The sequence below is a fragment of the Pempheris klunzingeri genome, chromosome 12, assembly GCF_042242105.1.
Source record: "Pempheris klunzingeri isolate RE-2024b chromosome 12, fPemKlu1.hap1, whole genome shotgun sequence".
Classification (NCBI taxonomy): Eukaryota; Metazoa; Chordata; class Actinopteri; order Acropomatiformes; family Pempheridae; genus Pempheris; species Pempheris klunzingeri.
Window position 1 is genome coordinate 16,366,499 of NC_092023.1, and position 25,536 is coordinate 16,392,034.

Consider the following 25,536-nt stretch of genomic DNA (forward strand, 5'->3'; position numbering starts at 1 on the left):
CTCCATGTCCATTTAAACATCTCTGGTCACACTTCACACACACCATTTATAGAACATGCAGGATTCGCACAGGAGCGCAAAAATAAATTCATTTAAAGATTATTTGAAAATCAAAACATTAGCATACACTGAAATCACACTTATCACACGCTGAAACACACTCTAACAAGCATAGGAGGCGTCCAACACTGCCCCCTCCTTACCATCCTTAACAGCACCGTGTCTGGCGTGGAGGCCTTCAGGTTTCTGGGATCCTCAATCTCCCAGGACCTGAAGGGGACACCCAACATCAATTCCATCCAAGAGGAAGGTCAAACTGATTCAGGAGCAGCTGATCCAGTTCTACTCTGCAGCCATCCAGTGTGTTCTCTGTGCTTCCATCACTGTCTGGTTTGGATCGGCCACCCAGCAGGACAGGAGCAGACTGCATCAGACCGTCAGGACTGCAGAGAAAATCATCTGTGCCAACCTGCCCTCTGTCCAGGACTTATCATTATGTCCAGAGTCAGGAAACATCATTACAGACCCATCGCACACCCTGGACACAACCTGTTCCAACTTCCCCCTTTTGGCAGGCACTACAGATCACTGTGCGCCAGAACAACCAGGCATAAGAGGCCATCGCTCAGATGCACTCTTAACATCAGTCACTCAGTATCAGGAACAGCCTCTGTGTTATAACCTAATGTCCATTGAGACTGTTTATTCTAAAGTATACTTTTGCAGTTAAAAGCACGGATTTTTAACACATTATCATCAAATACAAATGGAAACATGCTGTTCATACTGAATAGATCCAGCCTCATTCAGAGGGGCCTGTTTAAAATTGCCTCATTATAGTAAGTAGAGAGTAAAAAATATAGCAAGCAAGTCAGCTCTTCTTGTAGGCTTTTTTTTCCATTTTGTCAAGTCATCTGATTGGCAGGAAATAAAGCATGAAGTCTGGGCCAACTTTAATGAGAACTCCCTGCACCTCTGGAAACAGATTCATTCAACAATCCTGGAGTTTTTCTTCAAAGGTAAAAAAAAAAAGCACATTTTTTACTGAAATTGTTGCAGGGGAAAATTTTCATTTTGGAATTTGCAATCTGTAGGACTGTCCAACTGTGTGACTGGGAACTGCGTTGCCATGGTGATACATTCCACTTCCCAAAACAAGAGGTCATATCCCACAGGGTAATGTCACAGAAGACTTTGTTTTCCCTCCAGTGGCCCCTTGTGTGTGTCAGTGCAATTCTGCTAGAAGCAAAGTTTAAACAAAATCTTCATAATTCTTTTGATTTAAACCCACACAACAAGGAGGACTATATATTGTTTAAAAAATCCCTGGGTGGCAGTCACAGTGAAAATGAGCACTACAGGAAAAGGAAGGGGTTCACCAACGGTTACATTAGGGCACATCATCTGGGTATCATGAATGCCAAGGATGTTGAGATGTATAAACTTTGACCTGCTTGTAGAGTTAGATGTATCCTCTATGCACCATGCATATCTGTATCCACTCCAATCAAAATGTCTCATGATGGTGCTACAGGAGAAGTCAGGGGATCACTAAAGCCAGTAAGATTCATTCTCTGGGGGTCATGAATGTTTTAATAAAATTTTATGGCAATCTATCCCGCAGTTGTTTCAGTCGGGATCAATGTGTCAGTGTGTGTGTGTGTAATTACTCTGGTGATCCTTTGACTTTTCATCTAGTACCTTCATTAGGTCAAAATTTCGCTTGTTCAATACTTTAGATTATGACCAAAAACCTGCAAAATTAATGACATTCTCATCAGCCTCTGCTGTAATTTATGTTTACTGCAAACTAAAAAAAAGTTAGTATGCTACCACACTAAAGTAAGATGCTGAACATAGTTAGCATTATATCTGTTTAGCATTAGCATGCCAGGATTGTCTTTGTGAATATGTTAGCATGCTGACATTAGCATTTAGCTCAAAGCACCACTCTTAGTGTTTTTGCTAAACAAATATGAATGCAGATTTATTCCTTTGTGCAGCGATGACTGAAACAACAGCAGAACAACAGTGGGAAAAAAAGTGTGTGATCACTCTGTTTAATCATTTAATGTCTTTTTAGGTAAACCTGTTAGGTCTAAACATTTTTTGAAAGGTGAGTGTTGATGAGTGTAGAGTGATGAAGAAATTAATCTTGACACTGCATCTCTTCCCCAGCCTCCCCCCCTCCAAGCTTCCCGCCACATCAACATCCTTCAATCTCTTTTTATTTTCCTCTGATGATCCTTCTCCCCCTGACGTCTCAATCTGAGCCGGAGCGAAGACTAAAGGATGACAAGATGGAAAGACTTCTGAATTCTCTTTATAATGTCTTTTTCCTCTCCTACGTCTCAAACCAAGTGAGCCCCAATTCAGGGCTTGTTTGATGCAAATTAGCAGTTTTATTGAATGACACAAAAAATCATTTATTGAAGGCGAGTCGACCTCACAAACTCTGGAAGAGCTGAGTTATCAGGTCTTTCTGTCGTATATGGAGTGCAGCTGAGACCAGCAGCTGGGTCAGCATTTGACGAGTGGAATAGTTTTTTGGTCACAGCAACCAACGTGACGAAAAAATCTTCTAAATATGAGGAAACTACATAGTAAAAGTGGCTCAAAATCAATGAAAGTAAGTAAAACACAAAAATTCCGCATGAAAAATCTTGTCTGACAGAGCGACCACCAACATACACTAACTATAAAATATACAGATGGCACTTCTTTTTGTTTGTTTTTTTTGCTTTGGATGGATGATAACTATCTTAGTTGACCAAAGTAGGTACAGTAAATATGATTTTATATGATTGTGCATGTCATGAGAAGTCTTCTCATTGATATGTGAATTGTTTTTTTTATCTCTCAGCTGTGTGATATGGTCACTTTCTCCGAGCCACAAAGTAGCGAAGGCTCATCTGAACATTGTGTCAGGTGAGCAGGCAAGAAGGCGCAAAGCAGCATCAAGAAAAGGGCACTGGCAAACCCAACTGATGCTCCCATAAAAGATTTACTGAGTGCAGCTACGTGTGACGAGTTCATCAGGAATATGGGGTGCAGGAGTAACCGAACGTACTAAATGATAATGAGTTTGAGTGAAATTGCTTAAGAAGAGGACGGCAGTCAGAAGCGTGCAAAAGGTTCGATCCCTGAGTATTGATTAATTAATTAACAATTATTTTCAATATTGAGTAATCTGCCGATTCATTTATCAGCTAATCAATTATTCGTATGATCTATAAAATTTCTACTTCTGTCTCCAAAAGTCTTATTTAGTTCCCAAAAGCCAAAGATGTTCAACTTACAGCGACATAAAACAGAGAAAAGCAGCAAATTGTCACATTAGAGGAGCTGGAACCAAAATACCTTTCTGCTGGAAAAGTAAGTCAAACTATTGATCGATTTTCAAAATAGTTGCTGAGTAATTTTCTGGCGCCTTTCTAATCCATTAATATACTAATCGTTTCACTTCTATATTGGCTGTTTTGCAGCTGAGTGCCAGATTGAGACAAATTTACATATATATCTGGAGCATTAACAACTTTCACAGTTGAGCTACTAAAAAGTTGACTTGTTATAAACAATGAGAATCTGAAGAAATCAATTGTGCATTCATTATAGCCTGGTTAGTGGCAGAAATTAGACTAAGACATAAGCTAAATGTTATTTATGTGGGGTGGTGCATAATGTATGATATCTATATGGTAAATCCTATTGGGGCCCATAATGTCGCCGTTTGATCATGTTATACTTTCTTTCTGTCTTTTTTTTCTCTTGGAAATGAAAGTTGATTTGGTGTGCGGTGCTCCATCCCTGCTCATCACAACACACAGCAGACACGGTGCTTTGTGTGTGAGCTTCGGTGTGTACGCGCGCGCGTGTATGTGTGTGTGTGTTATAGGCCAATAGTCACTCAGTTACACAACCGCTTTCAGTTTCCGAGCCCTGCCTGCCTGCCTGCCTGGTGGCTCCCCGCCCACCGCTGCTCTCTGCTGCCTGCCTGCCTCCCTGACTGTTGGACGGACTGGGGCAGATCCGAGCCGACCAGTTCCGTGTTCTCTCCTCACCCAGTGCACGGACCAGACTGAAGAGGAAGACCTGCCAGTGTCATGGTGGACATTCCTGGCCAGCCGCGGCATCCATAACTCCGGGGGCAGCGGGAAAGTGCGGACGGAGGTGAGGAATGTGTTATTATTTCTTATTATTTCTGCGCGGATGGCGAATTCATCAGCCGACGTCGCCCGCGTTACGTTACAGCCAAACTTTGACGCTGCTGGCTGGACCTCCTCTCTCTCTCTCTCTCTCTCTCTCTCTCTCGCTACCCCTCCCTCCCCCTCTCTCGCTCTCTCTCCTGACACGCAAAGTGCGTCGCCGTGCACGCTCACATGCGGGATTTACGATGTGTTCACGCAAACGGTGGATAACCCGCGTGCGGTGCGCTTCCCGTTCGCGCCGTTAAAAGGCCCCGACGTGAAGCTCCGCAACTTTTACCGTCGATACGTGCCGCGCGCGTGTGTCTACGCGTGCGTGTGGGTATAAGGGCACACGGTGACGAGCTGCGACACGCGCGCGCACGCGAACACGAGCCTCCGAACAGGTATCGCACAGTGTGTCGGCGCGTGCCGCTGTTATATGCGTGTCGTCCATTGATGTTGTTTTGACACAGGTGACGTAGACCGTGACGCGCCCTAACGATGAGATAAGCGGATCCGCTCCGTGAATAAATAGCACGCGCGCGTGCGAGTGGGTCTCATTGACGGACAACTGAGGAGGGGGGGCGGCATTTCTGAGCTGCGCACTTGAGATTTTTCTAGCAAAAAGAGCCACGCAGAGTGAAGCAGGAGTCCGGAGGAGCCCACGCTGTTTCCTCCGTCTCTAGTTTGTTGTTTTTTTTTTTTTTTTTTCCCTGCAGTGAGTAAGCTGCCTCAGTCCAGCTCTGCATGTGTTCAACACTGTTTACACACCTGACGCACACGCAGCGATGTCCACACGCACGCCGTGTGACGTCATCTCCAAATGATGGAAATTGCACGTGAAAAGTAAGCGTGTACCCCCCCCAGTAAAAAGTAGCTGCAGCAGAATATTCTTACAGTTTGATAGGAAAGTATTGTGTTTGTAGCACACAGCAGGGGAGGGCGGGGTCAGATTAGATCATAAGGACTCAAAAGCCACCTCATCATTTAAACCAATTGTTGTATTTAGATTGATCTATTCGGCTTTAGTCCACACACCTGAACTGATCACCACTGAACTGATCACCACTCTCCTGCTTAGTGAAATAAGCATCCGTTAAAGACTTTGTCATTCACATCTCCTAAATATGACACTAAGTTGGGAAAGTTTTGTGATTGTGAGTCATGATCAGCCGATTGCATCATCAAAATGAATGCATTGGATAGTTTTGGGAAAAAAGTTTGGGAATTCAAAGAGTGACTTTCTTTTGATGTCATTGCCATGCAGCTCTATTGCAGCAGCTATGAACAGCCTTTTTTACATGAGCTATGCGATAGTTGGAACATGTCAGCTTTGACAGTAAGTTGGTGTTTTCTGTCCCACCTCTTTGTGTGTTTGACTTTCTGTAGTAAGCAGAATATATGTGAAGCTTTGGCAGCTTTTGACAAATTTCATTTGTTGGGAAGTTTTACCATGGGTTAAGGAAGAAAGTTGAATTATGATATGTTGTTGAGGGTTCAGGAACTTTAAAAATATTTCCCTCACAATGACAAAAAAGTGCTGTGTGCTGCATGTATCCCATGATTGTTAATCATCCTGTGTGTTCAAAGTCAGACTCTATCCATGCAGAGATGTAAAGTTTCCAAACAATTTCTAGGACATAGATAATATTAATGTGCAGGATTGTGAGGCATTTAAGAATTTAATTACATTTTTTAATTTAAGCAGTTACAACGATTCAGCTGTTTCCATTTAAAGTGCATATTTCCTATACATATGAATTAACAATAAAAAAAAGACATAGTATTTACAACATTTTGTTCAGTGAAATTTTAAATCTTGACAGAGAAAATGTCATTTATGTAAGCGAATGCTTTATTCCAGATAAATATTGTATGCAGTTTTGACAGATAACAGTAACATAACTAGAACAACTACTTATCGTTGCCTTCACTGCTGGATCTTTCTTTATGATGTGCAGATATCTTTAGAAAGTTGTCATAGAAACAAATATAACACGTATTGGTGGATATGTTTGTTATGAGTGTTCACATTATCATTTGCATCCAATTTTAATCTATGGAAATCATAGTTTTCTATGTGCAGTATCGCAAACTTTATTTCTGTAATATTCCTACAGTAACTTATATTATGTCTGTGATGCACAGTGGTGAGTTAAACAGAGCCTTTCCTGCTTCATTATGTTGTTTGCTCCTGGCACAGTCACATGTGTCACTGCTATATCCCAATGCCATTTATTATTATAAGAGTAAATTATGGTCCTATAGAATGAAGTTGTGGTAGTTCGACCCACCAAAACTCAGAGTGACTCATTTTCGTAAATTCATGGTAAACATCCCATTGTCATGCTACTCATACACTGGATGAGGTAAATAAATACAACCTGCATGCAAAGAGTTTATTCTTTAGCTGTTATTATAGTAATTTGAATGATGATTAGTATTTGATGGTAGCCCGTTATCAAGTAATGGGCAGAGTGCTGTGTGTTTACAAAGAGAATGAATCAGACCTGAGAGCAGTGACTAATCCCACATCCACAAACATTTACTGGCTCGCTCACTTCATTTACTGTAACAGCAGCACTGACACCATCGCATGAAAATAAATGGTTTAGAAAAGGCTTAGCTCAGTAAATATGAAATATCTGAGTGGGTTTGCAGTCGCCACTATGAAGCTTAATATCGAGCCCAGCAGGCAAACCAAAAGTCATTCAGATCCATCAAAGTGGGGATGGAATGGGGGCAAGCTGGAGAGTTTAGCTATCTATAGTAATAGTAATCCAGAGACGGATGCATGTAGGTCAGAACTGCAACAATCCTGTAGGATAAAATGTTCATGGCTCCTAATGATATTAATCACAGAGTTTGATTAGAGGCTGTAATCAAACAAACAGGGAAGAGAGCGAACCAAAAAAGTTATAGAATGGGAAAAAGATAATACTCCCGTAAAACTGTATAGCAAGTAAAATGTCCAAAAACTTGAATATAGGAAAAAAAAAATCTTGTAATTCATCTTCTATTCTTTAGTTTTAGTCTCCACAATGTTTATGTTTGATTGACATATGACTTCTAGTGCTTGTGCGAACAATAGCTGCTGCCTCCGAGAGGCATTTAGTGATCCATCCCCAGCCTCAGTAGTCTTAGCTGTCTAAAAACAGAACCAAAACGACATATGACATATGAATCATTTTTGTAACAGTCATGTTTGTTTTTGGAAAGTAGTGACAAACAATATCATCCTGTCAATAGCGGCTCAACAAAACATTCATTATAATCGTTTTTGTTGTATTGTTGGATGACTCGTTAATGGATAGCAGTAGTTACTCAGTGTCATAAATGCTTGACAATAAAGCAGGTTGGCGAGAGTAACCCAAAATATATCCCTTGTTATAAATCAAGTTGCATCACATATGTAGCGTAGCTTCACTTCCGTAACTAACATACTTATTTTAACTCAAACCACGATCTTATCCTAAACCTAATCAGGTAGTTTTGGTACCTAAACTAAACTAAACAGCAACCGTTTCACAAAATTAACTTCAGTCCCTTTTGTAACGTAAGTTATGTGCTTGTCATTGGCCGGTCCCCTTTAGAGGATGCTGAAAATGCTCATATTCGTCAGTTTTGGAGCCTTTGGAAATTGAGCAATTCTGTCATGTCGGTATAAGAATGTGTTAATATATAGTGACAAAAAATGACAGTAATTAAATGTGTGGGTTTAATCGAGTTTAATGATCTAATTGATCTATGTCACTGACCAACATATATTTTATAATCTACATGTATCCGATTTTTTGGTGATCATTATTTGGTGGGGGCATCATCCAAATTGAGGGTCTAAGGACAGAGGGTGCTGTATGCTGCACAAACTTTTAAATCAGTGTTTGTTAGTGCTGGTCCCGGGGGCCTCCTGCCCTGCGTGTGTTATGTGTCCTAACACACCTGATCCAAATGAGTGGATCATTTTCAGCTCTCTGTGGAGCTGGAGGGCGAGCTGATCATTTACACCAGGGGTGTTGGAAGAGGAAAACATCTAAAACATGCAGGGCATTGAGGATTGAGAAACACACCTTTAAAGTATCCATTAGCCAGTTCACAGCCTCAACTCACACGGAGCCTCTCTGGTTGTTGATAATGGTCCTGGTGTTGAAGGTATTACATGATGGTGACACAGCGATCTGATATTATTTGATTGTTGATGAAATTTTTCTTCTTTTTTTCCTCAGAATTCTGTTTAATTCTGTGTGAGAGCAAAGAGAGACTCCTCAAGGATAAACACTTTATGAGTAGAGGCATTTATTGAGAAACATGACGATATTAACTTTTATCAATACTATGCAGCTTTCAGGCTCTCAATAGACTAATATTTCTTTGGAATTTTTCTTCATCTTTCTTTCAAAGTTTGCTTTTTCAGTTCATCGATTCATTTTGTTCTGATGTGCAGCTTCAGTTTTCATTGCTCTGAGTAAACCTTCGTTTTTTTGTCTAATCTGGTTCTCATATACTTCATTTGAATTATTTCAGCTTATTTTTAGAATATGTCTAGTACATACAAAGGTGTATTAAAGACGTGATGTGGCTCCTTGACAAAAACAGCATTCTTTTTTTAAATGTATTTATTTTTAGCTGCAATGGCGCTATTACGCCATCATATTTACATGCCGTTAGCTTCTTCGCAGTTTTTTTGTGGTAATGTATATGTGTGTGGATGCAAGGTTGTAAGTATGTTGATCGTTCATGAATACCTTTCCATTCCTCTTTGTTTCTTTGTAAAACCATTGATCTGTACTCTGCTCATAGCTCAATCGTCTCCAACCCTGATTTTTGTGTTTTATTCTCTTCAGGTAGCTTCAGTTTGAAGTAAAAAAGTCGTTTGACGATCCCATGTCGCCGCTTGCCACCACTCGAATGAAGACGTCAGCAGCAGCAGCACCACTATGATGAATGAACAGACTGGGATGAGGCCGACTACACACAAGTCTTCGGCCTCACTGTCATCAGCTGACCTTTGACCCCTCATGGATTAAAAATGGCACTTTGGTGGAGACAGGGAGGCTAGCGAGACGTCTTATACTCCAGGAATTCTGGGAATTTAACAAACGGGTTTGTCGGAAACAGGATTAAGCAGACGGAACAAGCCTGGAGTCTTTTTTTTTTTTATTCTATGGGACTAATATGGTTCAGTGGAGATGGAATAAGATCTGAGTGGGAGATGCTTCTAGAGAAAAACTGACTACAAAACAGAATTTGAGACAAGGATGGAGCAGGATTTTACACAGTAGGATCTCTTATCTCTCATAAAGTGCAGATAGTGAACACTTGCATGCACTATCCTGGACGAGCGTTAGCCAGGAGTCCAACTCTTAGGACACAATTCTGCTTAAAACAATTCAAATTCATTAAACTCTAGCAGGCAATAGCAGCCTGTAACTGTTTCCATTCCTCATTTTTGTGAATGGACTTCTGACCTTCAGCTTCAAAGTAACTGACTCCCGGTCAGTATCCCACCACAGCATTGCTACAAGAGCCCAAACATGGCGGCTACAGGAAGGAAGCACTTAGTGAGAGACTTTAACCATTTCATCACTTGTTACCTGTGTCGAGGTTACCTGATTAAACCGACCACGGTCACCGAGTGCCTGCACACCTGTGAGTGAAACACACACACACACACTTTTTTGTTCTTAGTTTGAAAATAAAAGGCAAAAGTTCAAGAGTTCAAGGCTCAAAGAATCCCAGAGTGCATTATGTGAACACATCATCATCCACACATAGTAGTCAGCTGATGCTGCGTTCATGTCATAAGAGGAAAAAACATTATCATGAATGAACTGCTATAAATATAACACAATACAGAAAACAATACTTCAGGCTGTTTATTTGATGTCACTTCAAGGTTAAAATGGGGTAACCTCTAATAAAGACTAAACTCTGGGAGGCTTTTTCACAGTTTTTTAACTACTTTTTCTTGACTCTCTGTCATCAGAGATGCTAATTTCACTCCAGTAAAATATGTCGTCATTGTTTCCCCTGCAGTCTGTAAGAGCTGTATTGTGCAGCACTTTGAGGAGAGCAATGACTGTCCTAAATGTGGCATTCAGGTCCATGAGACCAACCCACTGGAGATGCTCAGGTGAGATGTACTGTATTTCTTCTCTGTCACTGGTACTTCGTCACCCTTAAGCTGTCTTCATTTTTCTTCCTCATGGCTCTCTTCATTTTTGAGGAAACTCTGTTGCTAAGTTTTAAAAGTGACATTTTTCAAGGCCTGTTATTGTACTCGTCTTTCTATCATTTGATCATCTAATCCTTCTCCTCTCAGCACGTCTCCTCATCCTTCTGTTCCTCTCTTATCTCATTTAACACATCTTACTCTTCGCTCTTTTTATATTTGTCTTCTGCTTTTTTATTGTACTACCTCTGTTTTGTTTTTTCAACCGTCGCTACTTTCAACTATCCCTCTTTCGTTCCTCCATTTTTTTTTACCAACTCAATCACCTCTCTGTTACATCTCCCTTTTTCTCGCATCTTTTATTCCTACTCAGCTTCTTTTCTTTGCTATCCATCCACCTGATCCGTCTCTCCTCTCCCTCCACCTCCCTCTCACCCTCTTCTCTCTCCGTTTTCTCAGGTTGGACAACACCCTGGAGGAGATCATTTTCAAGCTGGTGCCCGGACTCAGAGAAAGTGAGTTTGCCAGATGGTTTCATCAATCTGTCTCCTCAGTTTGCAGTCCGTGTTTAATTATGTGACTATTCAAGGGAGGAAGGGAAAGCACACAACACAACACAACACAACAACAGCACTCCAATCACATAATTTATTACAAAACATGTGGACAATTTATTACTACGCACAAGTGGCACAAATGGCCTTCAGCCCTCGCGCTAGCAACAATGCTGCAACCCCTCACTGGATTATTTGTAGTTAAACCAGTAAGAAAGAAAACAGTCACAAGATTCTGAGCATTTCTATAAGCCCATTTCTGTATATACACCCCAGCGATCACCAAGAATATCTTAGCAACTACTTGGCATCACCGTCACCGAGCAATCATTTAGCAAGATCCTTGCACCCATGTAGCAGTGTCCACTAACCACCCAGAACACGTAGTGACCACCAAGAAATGCCTTAACAGCAACCTACCAACCCCTCAGCAACAACTCAGCAATCATTAAGTCCAAGTGAGACTCTTTTCACGCTGTCTTTGTGGTAGTTTTTTTATGTCTTTTTTTGTGGTCAACATTAATCCAGATTTTTAGACCCACCATAAAAGGCAGGACCTGCACTGCAGCCCACCACAGTGTACTGTATACTGTACTAACATACTGCACTAAGTAACAACCTGCAACTCATTCAAACAGTAACACACATTTTGATCCCCCTTTAAGATGGATTGGAGTTTCCACAGAGATCAGTAAAGTATTCATTTGTCAGTGTCAGATTATTTTTTAGAGAAGTAGAAGCTGAAGAGTTTCAAAATGAGACGAAGATGTACAACCTTCCCTCCGTAGCGGAGTCTTGGAGAAGCCGCGTCAACATGTCTAACCAAAGCTGTGATGGTACTATAATTTTATGACTCCATAACTTCACCTCTGCTGACAGAGCGCTCTGGCAGTCCAAAGATGGAACAAACATTGTATATTTTAGTGGGGCTCGTGCCGCTTGGCCAAGTGGTGTAAAAATCAACCTCATATGAATTGTGCTTTATGGTTTTTGAAGTGTAAACTGTTTTTTTTTTTTAAATACGATTTATTTGCACTCGACATTACAGTCCAGCTATCTGTCTGTTACCATCTTAACCTCATGGCATGATTCAAATTTTTCTCTTTTGATCGTTCATCAGGCTAAAATGTACTTTGAATCTGGAGTTAAACAAATTCTATTCATACACACAAGTTTGAAAACAACGTTGCAGTGTGCTTTTTTTAAGAGATGGAAATGGCACCAAGAACATGCTTGTCTACAGTTCCAAACAGAGCTGTCGGTGACGAGATATGAGCCATATGCTCCTGGGTACCTCAACATAGTTTTATCTTTAGTAGCCATGGTTAAATTATAGCAGCTGGCTCATATTAAACAATACATTCCCCATCCTATAAATCCGTTATGGAAATGCAGCCTGCTGTCTGGACAGAATCCTCACTACAGCCCATTTGATGCACGTGGGTCTAGTCTTCATAATGTGTCTCTTTCTTTAGAACTATATGCAAGGGAATTTGTTTGCATCAATTTAACATAAACCCTGCCATATTTTCCCATTACACCCCAAAGCACACTAAGTTTTGCACCAAATTTAATGAAGAGATATTGAGTTCTTTGAACACAAACTGGAACAGGTCATGCAACATGAGAATCACCCCTCCTCTTTTATACAAATGAATTCTGTCCAAAGGCCTCTCTGTGTCTCTGCGCTGCTTGTTAACACTGTCGCCTTTTCATCTGTTGTTCATGTGAACCAGAAGAGGAACAGCAGGAACTCGAATTCTGGAGGAAGAATCAGCCCAAAGAAAACGGCCAGAGTAAGCTGTTTGTCATTCAGACCATGAATGTGTCTGTGCATTGAAATATGTAGCATGTAGTATTTCTCAGGCTTTTACAACTTACTGCTAATGCTGCAATTTTCAATAACTTCAGAGATCGTGTGTGTAAATCAGCCATGTTTAAAACGTACAAATGAAAAACTCCACTACAGAACCATTTTCAGGAGGGGGAGGGAATATGGTAACACTATTCTTGGGAAAACAGAACTTTTAGTAGTTGGTTTTTGGCTTGTGATTTCTTTTTTTTCCATCTTATTCACAGTTTCTGTCTTTCTGACATTATAAGAGGTGGCAGAAGTAAAATCAGTAGATTGAAATTAGATTATGGGAGTTTTTGATTCATCAGCATGTGATGAGAATTTCCCCCTATGGGGGATCAAATAAAGAAAAGTCTAAAGTCTAAATAGTCATCACATTTTCAGCTTGATCAAGTGAATCTGGGGATTTCCTGCTCGTTCATCGCAGACCCACATAAACCTCTACTGACGCAAACAGGTCTTGGACTGTTCTCACTAGGGAGCAGTAATTCAATATTGTCATTTGTCATTTGTTACTCTGATGACATTTTGATATCTTAATGTCCTGGACATCGAACATTATGTTACTGCTCTTGCTGGAAACTCAGTGGCGATGTGTGTTTGGACACGTGTGTGTGTGAATGTCTGTCTGAAACAACAGCAGAAAACTTGAGGTGTCAGAGGCTGGGGCTGCCTGATGTCGGAGGCGATGATGGAGATGGTGGTGGTGGTGGTGATGATGCAGACGATGGCGGTGATGAAGACTACCACAGAAGTGACCCTCAGATAGCAATCTGTCTGGACTGCCTACGCAACACGGGACAGTCCGGGGAGAGCACTGTCACGGTGTGTGTTAAATAAGAATAAACCTTTAAAACAGGGATAGTTTTTAGTTTTTCTTTAATTAAAAGAATGACATCAGGGAAATGTTGTGTAAATGTTTCCAAGCACAATCTAATCTAATCTAATCACTATCTTGTAAAGCTTTGAATGTGTTTTGGGGTCTTTTCCTGGAAAAAAAAAAATCTCCATTCATATTAGCTGCCTCACTCATTATATCAGAGTGTAATAGAATCTGTCTCTCGTCCAATTAGGATTTGATGAAGAGGTTCATCCGCTGCTCCAGTAGAGTCACCGTGGGAACAATTAAGAAGTTTCTCAGTCTTAAACTGAAGCTGCCCAGCTCTTACGAGGTAAGGAACGCATTCAATCCTCCCCCTCAAAAGCAAATATACATTTTGATCAAACTATCAAGAACAGCACTGTCAATGTTTTGTTACTCGCCAGGTCTCACGTTTTATATGCCTGCTTAGCTCAATTGCTGGATATCAATTGGTTGAAACAGCCTCTAAAGTTTGAAAATAATACATTTAAGCCTCTATGAAGATGGCTACTACCCACTTAAACTTAAACACATTTGTAAAGTTGTTTAGTTTACCAAGACAGTAGATTTTTATGTTGTTCGCTGAACAATGTTTAGTGAACTCATGCCACATTTACTCTTTACATTTACTTCAGCCACATTTTAATGCAAATTTCTTCTCCTGAATATAGACTACAACCAGATGGCTGTGCTACACCTTCTGTTTATAGCCCCTCATATGGTCTACAATTACTTATTGTCACATAAGGCGAACGGGCGAGCAGACTAGACTGCCAGTAACATGATCCCAGCACAGTATGTGTGTGAATGCTACCGAGTTCAGCGCAAAAGAAGGAACACCTATCTGAACAACTGATGTCAACTTGTTTTAGGTTTGAATAGACACAGACTCTGTTGAATTTGTCATGCAAAAATGGCATCATGCGTCAACTGAACGATGACAATTTAAGTAGAATAACAGATTTCCGCTTAAAGAAAATCAAGTCAAACTCTGACCAGGTTAACCTTGATTCTCAAACCAGCCCAGTGTTAATGAAGCCAGATGCTCATTAATATTCCATTCCAATCATCATTATCACCAGTCAGCTTCATTAAGGGATTAAAAACTGTTGGCGTCTGTATTTGCAAAAGACTGGGCTAAAACACTCACACTCATGCAGTGCAGCCTCCCACTCATAACCACAGTGAACTTCCCCTTTCCTCTCATATTACATTAGGACCAAGATTCTGCATCGTGTTGTTATTTGACAGGTTTTTGCGCCACACTGTCCTTTTGACCTTTTTATTAATTGACCTGAATTGTTTGTTTCTTCAGTGTTTTTGTTCAATTTTGCCTCGGGAAAATATTTTAATGCAACCTATTTCTGATGACATTCTCGCTGCTGTGTCCAGCTGGATGTGCTGTGTAACGGAGAAATCATGGGCAGAGATCACACACTCGAGTTCATCTACATGACCCGATGGAGGCTACATGGAGAGAATGTAAGGCTGTCACCCTCACTTCCTGTTAACGTGTGCATGTGTGCATGCTCATGCGTAGATGCAATCGAGCAGGAAAGCATTCACTTGTGTGTGTGTGTGTGTGTGTGTGTGTGTGTGTGTGTGTGTGTGTATGTGTAATGCATTCATCCCCACAAGGTTGAACTTTAATTTTATGGTTAAACCCTTGTGTTAAGTTAAGGCTTGTGTAAAGATCTGGGTTGTGGTTAAGCAGGCAGGTTAAGTTACAGAAATGAGTAGCACAACTACTGTGTGTGTCTGTGTGTGAATGCATGTGTGAAAACTATTGCTGGTTGAACTACTTCTCTATTCAGTGGTAAATAGTTTTTGCAGAAAGAAGAGCACAGAAGAAAGTTTTCATTCCAAGCAAAAACCTTTAATGACTCGTATTCAAGCTGGCTGAAAGGAGACATTTCCCAACATGTGTTTGGTTGTGGTGTTGTTATGTTGTTCTGAGAAAATGCTTTTCAAATATCTCACGCACTTTTCAAAGATAACGCTTTTGCTTTCAAGATGCTGAAAAACAGTTTGACTTGAATTATATTGTACCCCTCATGCCAAAGAAACACTTGGTACAATTGGTATTAGTACTTGTCAAATAAAAGGTGCTTACTCAGACTGGATTTTTAAGACATGACACGATAAAAGAGGTTAGTGGTGTTTGCGTCTATTGTGGGGACCAATCCGTGGCGTACTTTGCAAAGTATTCTCTGGTCCGTGTCAGACTGTTTATATCCAAACCACACCCAAGCAACAGATTTGTGACACAACGAAAGAAACAACAGAGCATGATATGAAACGATGGGTGTTTTCATGTCAGGTCTTAAATTTGGATTGAACCTCGCAAATATAGAACTACAGGAACACACGTACACACACTCGCAGCAGGAGGAGTTGTCCCGGTTTCATCTGAAATGTGACGTCACGCTCAGCTTCAGGCTGTAGGGTCATCAGTCCGCTCTGTGGTTCATTGGGCCTGTGTGTGTGGAGGGGGGGGGGTTGTGTGTGGATGGGTGTGTGTCTTCATGACGTTAATATGCAGTATACTGTGTGTGCTCGCTTGTGTGTGGGTGTGTTCATTTCTGTTCAAGCTGATTTGTGTGTGTGTGTGATGAGAGTATAATGTTGAGGTTTCTCAGTTCCAGCATGTCCACTTACTACTATACTACTATATACTACTATAATAATAATATAACTACAACAGAGCAATTGTTCTTTTACATAATTTCCCACAAACAGGATATCTTAATATTAAAACTATATATCTTGAAACAATCAGGCTCATGGACATAAAAGCTCGGAGCCTGTTTTCCAACATCACAGACATTGTTTGGCCTTAATAATCCAGTTTGAACTGACATCCTTCTTATGTAATAATGAGGTACAGATTGTGTGTTTAGCATGCACAGATTGTCAGACTTGTAGGTCAAGTCATTTTCCATCTGGGCCTTTATCCCATATGGAATGTTGTGGACACACATGATATAAACATTATGTTTCGGGACTTAGGACAATAAAACAAATCATTCACAGTGCACTGCTCTGGCAAGTAATCCCTGCAAGTAGCACACCAGTGACTGTTGTTAAATAGACTTGTATTGATGATGCACAGCAGAAAAAGGCTGCTAGGCATCCAAACCACAGATCAGATGAAAGTTATAAGATCTGTTCAGTCCCACTGTTGTCAGTCCTGCTTTTAGCTCCTGGAAAGAACCGTGAAACAATGGATATATTGTTGTACATTGTTGTTTTCAACCTTTTTAGCTCAGTTTTAACCCAGATGTTTGGATGTCCTCCGACATGCAATTCACTAAATCAGTGATTACAAAGACATTTGACCCCTTTTAAGTTAGTTTAGTTACAAAAAAAACATGGTGACTCAGCTCAACATACCCCATGAGCTCTAGAACCACCTGATGGTTTTGTATAAAATGGTTTATACTGTTGCTTTGTACTCCTCGTCCTTCAAGTACAAGGCAAAGTCGCATTCGCTCCAGGTGAATGCTCTGAATTTAAATGCATTTGAAGCACTGAATTTGAATATGTGAAGATGGGTTGTTCAAGTTAAAACGCTGTGTTGAATTAGTTTTTTTTTTTTATTACCCAGCTCCATTAAGAGCCAAATCTTCTCAGGAGTGTTTGAGTGTTTCCTTCATCTTTGCCCTGCCCAACACTCTCGTGTTCCAAAACAACAGACAGAAGTCAGACTTTATTTATGTCCTGCCTGTTGAGTCAGACGGATAAACACCGTGAAATTATTTTGAGTCCTCTTTGAAACCTGTCTGGTTAAGGACAAGGTAAGAAGGGGAGTGATGGACAGGGTGAGAGAGACGGTTAAGAAGCATGAATGTCAGGAATGGAGACGGAAGAGGAAGAGAAAGAAGATACGAGTCATTCGTCAGTCTCATCCTTCTGACAACTCCACAGCTTGGCTTCATTTTCTCCCTCTGACAGGAAACTGCCACCTGAATGCCATCACAATCATTTAAAAAAACATGAGACTCAAAACTAAATAGAATTCTTTGTTCTGACTGGGTAATGAGCACGCTCTGAGGTCTGTTATCGCTGACTGGCAGTTAATTATATCGCTCAGCAGTTAATACATTTGCACAGTTTGGTTGATTTCTGTTTAAATTAACTGTCAACATTTTGTTACAGAAATGTGCTGTTGTTTGGTATTGTATTAGATAACTATATTGTAAATCTTTTCACTAATTTAAATAGTGTCACAAAGACTGAATCAGCAGCCCTGTCTCCTTCAAAAGCAAATAGAATTTTTTTAATTCCAGAAAGTGCAACAACCTAATGGGATGATGGGGGTCCCATGTGTGGTTAGTTTGAGGAAACTAAAATACTTGGTTATGGTTCAGTCCAGTACATAACCACCACTAGATGCTAAAACATACAAGTGAATCAACAAAACTGAACCGGGTCGACATCATAAAAGTAGACTTTATGGCAAATTGTATTTGACCGCACAAGTGTACCTAACACAGAGTGAAGGGGTAACATGACCAACATATTACGAAGAATTTAAAAGAGTAAAAAAATAACAATTATAGAAACACAGATCATGGGCAACATTTTTGTATATAGTAGGAGGCGTATTAACTATTAAAATGGTTTTTAAATCCATGCACTAATGCATTATAACATACTGATATATCTGACTTACTTAGATTAAAAGATAAATGGCTACGGTGTTCATCTTTACATGAAATTACATGAATTGACTTAAAAGCAATGTGTTTTGTCCAACATGTCCTTATACTAAAATAACAGAATAAGTTGATTTCCAATTGCCCCACAAAACAATATATGAGCACTAGCGCTAGGGTTAGGGTTATTGTAATTTAATGTTGTGACAAGGTCGCAGTTGGTTAGGTTTAGGCAACAGTATGATGTAACTTACATCTTATGTCATTTCCATCATGGAAGTGACATAAGATGTAAGTTGCATCGCATGTGTAAAGTAACTTGTGTCTAATGTCACATAAAATAAGGCAATTGAAATTAATCAATGCAGACTTTTGGTTTCACACAGGACACAAACAGCGTTCTCCTGGTTGAAAGTCGAGTCCATCCAACCATCCACAGCCTTCTCTCCACGCTGACTTCTTTGCACTTCATACTATATCATGTAACTTCCTCATTTGCTGTCAGAATTACAGGGCCACTAGAGGTCGCCTACGTAAACACGAGTTGTTATAATCCCCTAGAAAAAAAACATGCACTGTTGTCATTTTCAGTATGAGCACGAGCTGGTTTCGTCACAGGAGTCTTAACAGTAGCAGCGTATTGGCAGAGACAGGTGGTGATAAAGAAGACAGAGACTTGTGACCTGAACCTGACTGTTGTGTCTACACAACACACTGACAGTTTAAATGCCAGATGGTTGCTGCTGACAGTCGTGCTGGATAGACGGAGCTGTCCTAGATAGTCCATCCCCGTTTCTGCTGTTCAAAGGTCAACTCTGCCTCTCAGATCAGATAAGAAAGAGTAATCACATTGTTTTTGAATTTCACAATGTACTTCTGAGATCAGCCCAAAGTCACAAATTGTAGCTGTGACAGATTCCTTCCATCCCTCCTGTAATTGAGAAGCAGTAGATTCATTTTGTTAGTACAAATCAGTCTCAGGTGTTGGCACCATTAGTTCAAAAGCAGGAAAATTTTTGGCCTGAATGATGGAACAAAACTTAAGAGTGAAACCCAAAACTTTTTCCTAAACACCTTCAAGCAAATGTTCCATCCAGAGAAAGCTGATTCTCTTCACCACCTCAAACACACCAAACTCGCCAGGGTAAGTTTAAAAACAAAAAATCCCAAGGGAAAGTGGATGCTAGATGTTAATTAGGGAAAAGGGTATCCACACTGCAAGGAGACATTACATCTATTTTTTTTCCTACACAGCCCTGCTATTACGTGTATAGTTCACAATTTAGTGCTGGGATTAGAGAAATAATGAATTAAAAAGGTTTGTTTGTTGGTCTTTGGTGGTCTTTTCAGAGAAAGATAATCAGATATATAAGATATATGTATCTGTTCTCCTTATATCAGTTCCCGTCTGAGCCAGATAGCCTAATCTAAACTACTACCTTACTACAAGATTATAATGTGTTTCTTCCAAACTAAACACCAATATACATTGTCCCTACAGCATAGTAACATACACACTGTGTGTGGATGGAGTTAAAAAGCGCTTGCAAAGCAGATCTTGCAGCTCTTACAACTTACTTGGAACTGTAGTTCTCCAGTTATATTTCTCCTATGTCTCTTCTTTTATTCTCTGGACTTTGTACATTAATGAGCTGGAAAGGGATAAGCACATTTTATTTTTACTCCACTGGAAACAATCTCACTGCCTCACTGTTGAATATATCTATTTATATCAACACCTTCACATTGCTTCTTAGAATTTGCTTTGCATTCAGTCTGAACACACCTTTATAATCAGTAGATGTCCTCAGACAAGATACTGTATACTGCACCTTTTTTTTTTCCACAGCTACTGTTCACATTGTAATGAAATCTGGATTCGTGGTTCCCAGAGAATGATTTCCATTGATTTTGGTGCCGCTCCGAGCTTTCCACTGGACCGACACTTTGGTTCATGTGGAGATTACAAAAAGACATCTAAAATTTGTCCAGAATTTGTTGTGAATATTCAGGGTCACCAGAGGAGACATTTCATGAGCTTTGTGCAATGTTACACACCAGTGGAGACACATTACATTAGAATATATTGGCATTAAGCATAAAAAATGACATGTTTGTGTAGGATATGTAGAATTGGAAACAAATTCATTATCATTTTTCGCTGCATTCTGGCTATTTTTTGCTAGTGCTGCAAGTTTGACGACTCCATTTTCAGCCATTTGACACCAAAATAAAATCCCTTAAAACTAGCTGACAGCTGGACAGAATTTGTGTTAGTGCAGTATAATTAAAGTGTTTGGAGAGAAAAATGCTGAGTGAAAGAGTATCAGAGATCCAGACACAGTGATAGACGGGTTAGGTTGGATTCAGTGTTGTTTTTTTTCTCAGACATGATGCAGCAAAATGCAGAAAGCCGGAGGAGATGACAGCAGCTGTAGTCTGCTGCAACAGCAGCCTCGAGCTGCCAGAAATAGGAGACAGACTCCAAAAACAGGAGACATACTCTTCACTTTGCAGCTGCTCTGACACAAACACTCGCCTTTTTTCTTTGTGAATTTTTTATGAGAAGGGCAGCTCACATCTTTTTACTGTTTCAAATGTACTTTACACCCAAAAGAGGCAGGAGTGTCATTTCGATTATTTAACCGCAATGATGGATGGATTAGTGAATGGGCCTGCAGGCCAGCATGTCCACACAGGGGCCTGAGAGATCATGAGTTCCCTTTGCTAAGTGAAAAACGTAAGGTGCAACCTAATCATTCACCATGAGGCTGCCACATGACATCAGCATCGCATGGAGTGTTAGTTTCCTCACATTTACTGCTTGCCTGATATCCAACTGTTTGTCAACTTGTTACACTCTATTTCCGTCTTCAGTGTGGTGTTGTCATCGCTAAAATCTAGCTGATTTCCATGGAGAGGGGGGATTCGATTTTCCCCCAACCACTGGGTAGAGACCAACGTATCCGACTGAATCTGACATCATTTTAGGTCGTAACCATGACAGCATACTGGTTTCACCAGGGTTTTAAGAGTGGAGGAGAGTGATGTCAAAAGGACATGCTGTCTATGTAGAATAAATGTATCAATCGATGAGGTCATATATAATTCAGTAATACTATGCAGCAGCCCAAACACGTCGTTGTTACTCCTCCTTGAAGTTTGACAGCTTGACAACAGCATTCGGCCCACCCGTGACGCTGATTGGCTGATCATTGGTTATAATCGCTTTTTCAACTGAGAAACTATGACATGTAGCCGGACCAGGATCGATGGAGTGGGTGGATTCAAAGTACCGAAGCAAGTTTACTGCAGGATGTTTGGCTTAGTATATAACATTGACATCTTGCTATCACGGCTCTCAAATTAGATTTTAGTAACCATGTTTTAAGCTGCAGAAATTATTTGAAGGTGAAGTTTGCACTTCCATGTATCTTAATGGTGGAATACAACTTTAAGTCTTTTGTCAGGGCAGTTTTGTGACATGGCTTTGCATATTTGTTGTGGAGTGCGAGCAAAAAATAGTTCTGCTGTGGGGATTATCTGACAGCTCTCATTGAACATTGGGAAAATCAATCTTGTACTACATTCCAAATTGCATATTTTTAATTTTTACTTGTAGGACTTACTACAGCTGCCCTTAGAAAGGATGTACAGTTGTGTACAATATGCAAATAATAAGGATATACTACTACTGTGACCCTCTTGCTTTGACCTCCATACATTCATTGCAGTCCATACTGCAAAATTTGAGTACAAGTCGTAAAGTTGTTTGTAAAATTAAAAGCTAAGCCTGAATACATTTTAATAAGTTGGCTCTTTTCTGGATTCAGAAATGATGAGATCCGACTGCCCCAAACGTGATACAGAGAGTGTTTGGTTACACATGTAACACTTCCACACACTCAGGTCGCTACATCTCCAATGTCAGACCATCTGTGCTTTTCCAAACGGTGAATTAATAGCTTTTTGGAAATGAACTTGTCTTCGGCAGAGCGAGCAGCAGCCAGGCCTCTATTACTTTATATATATATATATATATTTCTTCTGCATCACAAACTTGGCCTCCATCCCTGCAGAGCAGAGGCAGGTGGATTGTGAGCAGTTTAGTGCAAACAGGTTTACATTCCTCTTTAACTCCTGTAGTTTCAAGTCAGATGAAATAAGAGTCACCTGGTCTGTCAGCAAAACCAGGAACACCTGAGATTTTAACAAACGGCTTAAAAGTTAAAGAATATATCTGGCTTGACATTACTGCAATTTTAATTGGAGATTTATTCTTTCATAGAACCTCAAAAGTAAGTTAAAAGACTTCTAAATAAATGAAGCGTTCTTCATGTTTCATTTTTATTCTAAATACACATGACAACCTTTTTTACCATTTTAACACCTTCATTTCATGATTTTATGGTATGGAGTTGGACATTATATGAGATAATATAGCAATTTTGAGGCAGTTGATCAGTGATATTAAATCCCAGAAGAGGCTGATGATATAGTTTCTATATCACCAATCATTGATTTTTGTTTTTTTACTTTGCATTTAATTAAAATTGTGTACACTGAATTATAAACGTAGAAGAACAATATAGACACATAATTTGTGACATTTAGCTTTCATGAACCTCATTCAGTTCGAAGCACAAGCAGTAGATGTGGGTTTGACTTTGGTCTAGAACAGGGGTCTCAAACTCAAATTGGCTTGGGGCCACTGACAGCACTGTTATCTTACAGGAGGGCCACTACAAAATTCAAGTTCAATATATAATTTGTCATTTCAAACAGAACAAATTGTAAACTGCAGTTTAGAAACATTTTCCAAACAGTTGTTTTCAGCTTCTAGTACAGGTCTTTTGTTCTTGCTTTTTAAAAAAAAAAAAAAAAAACTAAAATAACTTCATTAAAATAATCTAACAAAGCTTCACTCTCCAGCAACAAAGTGAACACAGCCACAGCCAGTGTTTGCTGAAAGAGGAAAACACTGGACACAAGATATCGGCAACTTGCAGCATGCAATCCTTCAGTAACTGTCCTTCGGTGGTCCTTTGGCAATTCATTCACTCACCATGTCACTGAACTTCCAAGGCAGCGTCTGCATCCTCTTCGGCTCTGCAGAGACAGGAGTCCTCTCTGCATCTGTGGCCTGCTGTGTGCTCTCCTCTCCCTGCTACTTCTCATGCTGATCTCCGTGTGTAGTCCAGTGATGCAGCTTGAGCTTATATTCCTTTAAAACTGCGACTTTTTCCTTACATATCAGGCAGGCTGCATGTCCACTGAACTCCACAAATAAACACTGAAATGTCCATCTTTCTTAAAACTGTCTGTGTTCTTCAGCCACTTTTCTTTTTGCCTTAGAAAGCGACACTTTTACCACTTTTACAGCCAAACAATGACGCATCGGCGCCACCTGCTCTCCGTCATGTCGAACCTGGGAGGACACGAGCACCTTTGCCCTTTGACCTTTGCTACCTCGTCAAAACACGTTATTGTAGAATGATTTATTTTTTAAATTTGATATGAACGGTAGTAAACAATGGTTTAAGCATCATTAAAAAAAATAATTAAATTAAAAAATATTTCGCGGGCCGGATTGCATTGTGTTTTTGACATCTGGGCCGGGTCGGAGGGTGGGGGCCAGTGGGCCGCAAGTGGCCCGCGGGCCGGGCAGTTTGAGGCCTCTGGTCTAGAATGTGTGTGAATATGTGTGTAGACATGTTGTTTTAGCATATCAGGGTCAAAAATGCACGTTATTGATGTAACAACTGTTCCTTTTGAAAGGAGTCCTAAAAGTCTGTTCAGGAAATGATAACCTGCATTCTGGATTTTCTAGCATTAGTGATTCAGTATTTATCAGATTTTTCTTCCCCGCGATTCAGCAGCAGCAGTGTGTTTATCTGCTGATGTGTGGCTATGCTTACAGTGTGAGGACCAAAAGATCGATTCTCTCCCTCTGAAACAGTTTCTCTTTTTTCTGTCCCTCCCTCAGACGTATCCCATGGTTCTTGAGTACCGGCCACGAATCGACTTTGGCTGAAACACACGGCTGCAAGAAGAGGACCACACACACACACACACACACACACACACACACACACATATATATGCACACATATAAAGACATACAGACATCGAAAACATTAGGGAACACACATGCCCACAATGTGCAGAGAAAGAGAAAGATTTAAATGTATTTTTGTACAGCCAATGATGAAGTGCATACGTTGTTATGGTAAAGAGGTTTTATGCTACATAGAATAATATATGCTATAATATATGATATTTTTAAATGTATGTCCCTGTGCCTAAAAACCTGTTGAGATCAGAAATGAAGTATGACCATATCTTCACTTTGCCTGTCTAACTCTGTAGATTAAATGTTGATTTTCTACTGTTGATGGATGTACTTGTGTTTGCCTCTGCCGTTTGATTTTTATCACGTTCCCTCTCATTGTCTGAAAGTGTGGCTGACAGAATTAACACTCAGTGTGTATGCTTTGACACATGTATGCTTTATGGAGATCTCCTGAAAACAGCTGCAATGTTCACCTTGGTTTTGGTGAAAAACCTGATCAGCACCCCCACACCCACTCATTCATTATGGTCAGTTTGTTCAAAGACAGGCAGTGAGATACTGCTGTTTTTATTTGAAAATAATGGTTGAAGTACTTTTCCTGTCACTGGTCACACCAGATGCGACCACACACAAACACACACGCACACGTTCACCCAATGTTTTATGTGTTGTGGTGGTTAGGGTCAGACAGTGTGTCTGCTCACTAAAACAGGTGAAGCATGTTGGTGACTGAATTTATGAATGAAGAGGACAGACAGAATGATAAACAGGTCGAAGTCTGAGTGATGACACGCACACACACACACACACACACATCTCATGACCACCTATATATACACTGTAGACACTGGTGCATCGGATGGCATGTCAGCATCCATTCCACAATCATGCCTATACTTGTGTGAATGCATGCACACACTAACAGAGAGGACAAACACACCTTCTCTGACAGTTTTACACACACTCACTCACACCTTCATAGGCTCATATGTACGCTGAAACATTTCCTCACACACACACTTGTCCTTCCAGCTGTTGGTTTTGCCCTTGTTGTTTTCCAGGTCAGTTATGTAGGCCAGAGGTCCCTGTGGTTTTCTATACAACCCTCATCACAGCCAAATACCCTGTGGCTTTGTATGAAACGATGACACGGAGGCAACAGTAGACAAATCTTA

At 40.3% G+C, this 25,536-nt stretch overlaps 1 protein-coding gene and 1 pseudogene across 3 annotated transcripts; both read left to right on the top strand.

Annotated features, from left to right (window-relative positions):
* LOC139211311 (uncharacterized) overlaps positions 1-4,669 on the top strand; it is a 22,498-nt pseudogene extending 17,829 nt beyond the window's left edge.
* Positions 3,949-24,681, top strand: LOC139210690 (polycomb group RING finger protein 5-A-like). 3 transcript variants are annotated; one of them, XM_070840803.1, is made up of 9 exons: positions 3,949-4,170; positions 9,032-9,836; positions 10,224-10,320; positions 10,819-10,874; positions 12,650-12,709; positions 13,409-13,593; positions 13,842-13,940; positions 15,023-15,112; positions 24,275-24,681. In XM_070840803.1, exons 2-9 carry the CDS (start codon positions 9,722-9,724, stop codon positions 24,320-24,322), a joined length of 750 nt encoding a protein of 249 aa, XP_070696904.1. In that variant the 5' UTR covers positions 3,949-4,170; positions 9,032-9,721; the 3' UTR covers positions 24,323-24,681. The 3 variants fall into 3 exon arrangements, with proteins under 3 accessions (XP_070696904.1, XP_070696906.1, XP_070696905.1); XM_070840805.1 differs by having other exon boundaries at positions 13,412-13,593; XM_070840804.1 differs by having other exon boundaries at positions 9,036-9,836.
* The last annotated feature ends 855 nt before the right edge of the window (positions 24,682-25,536 follow it).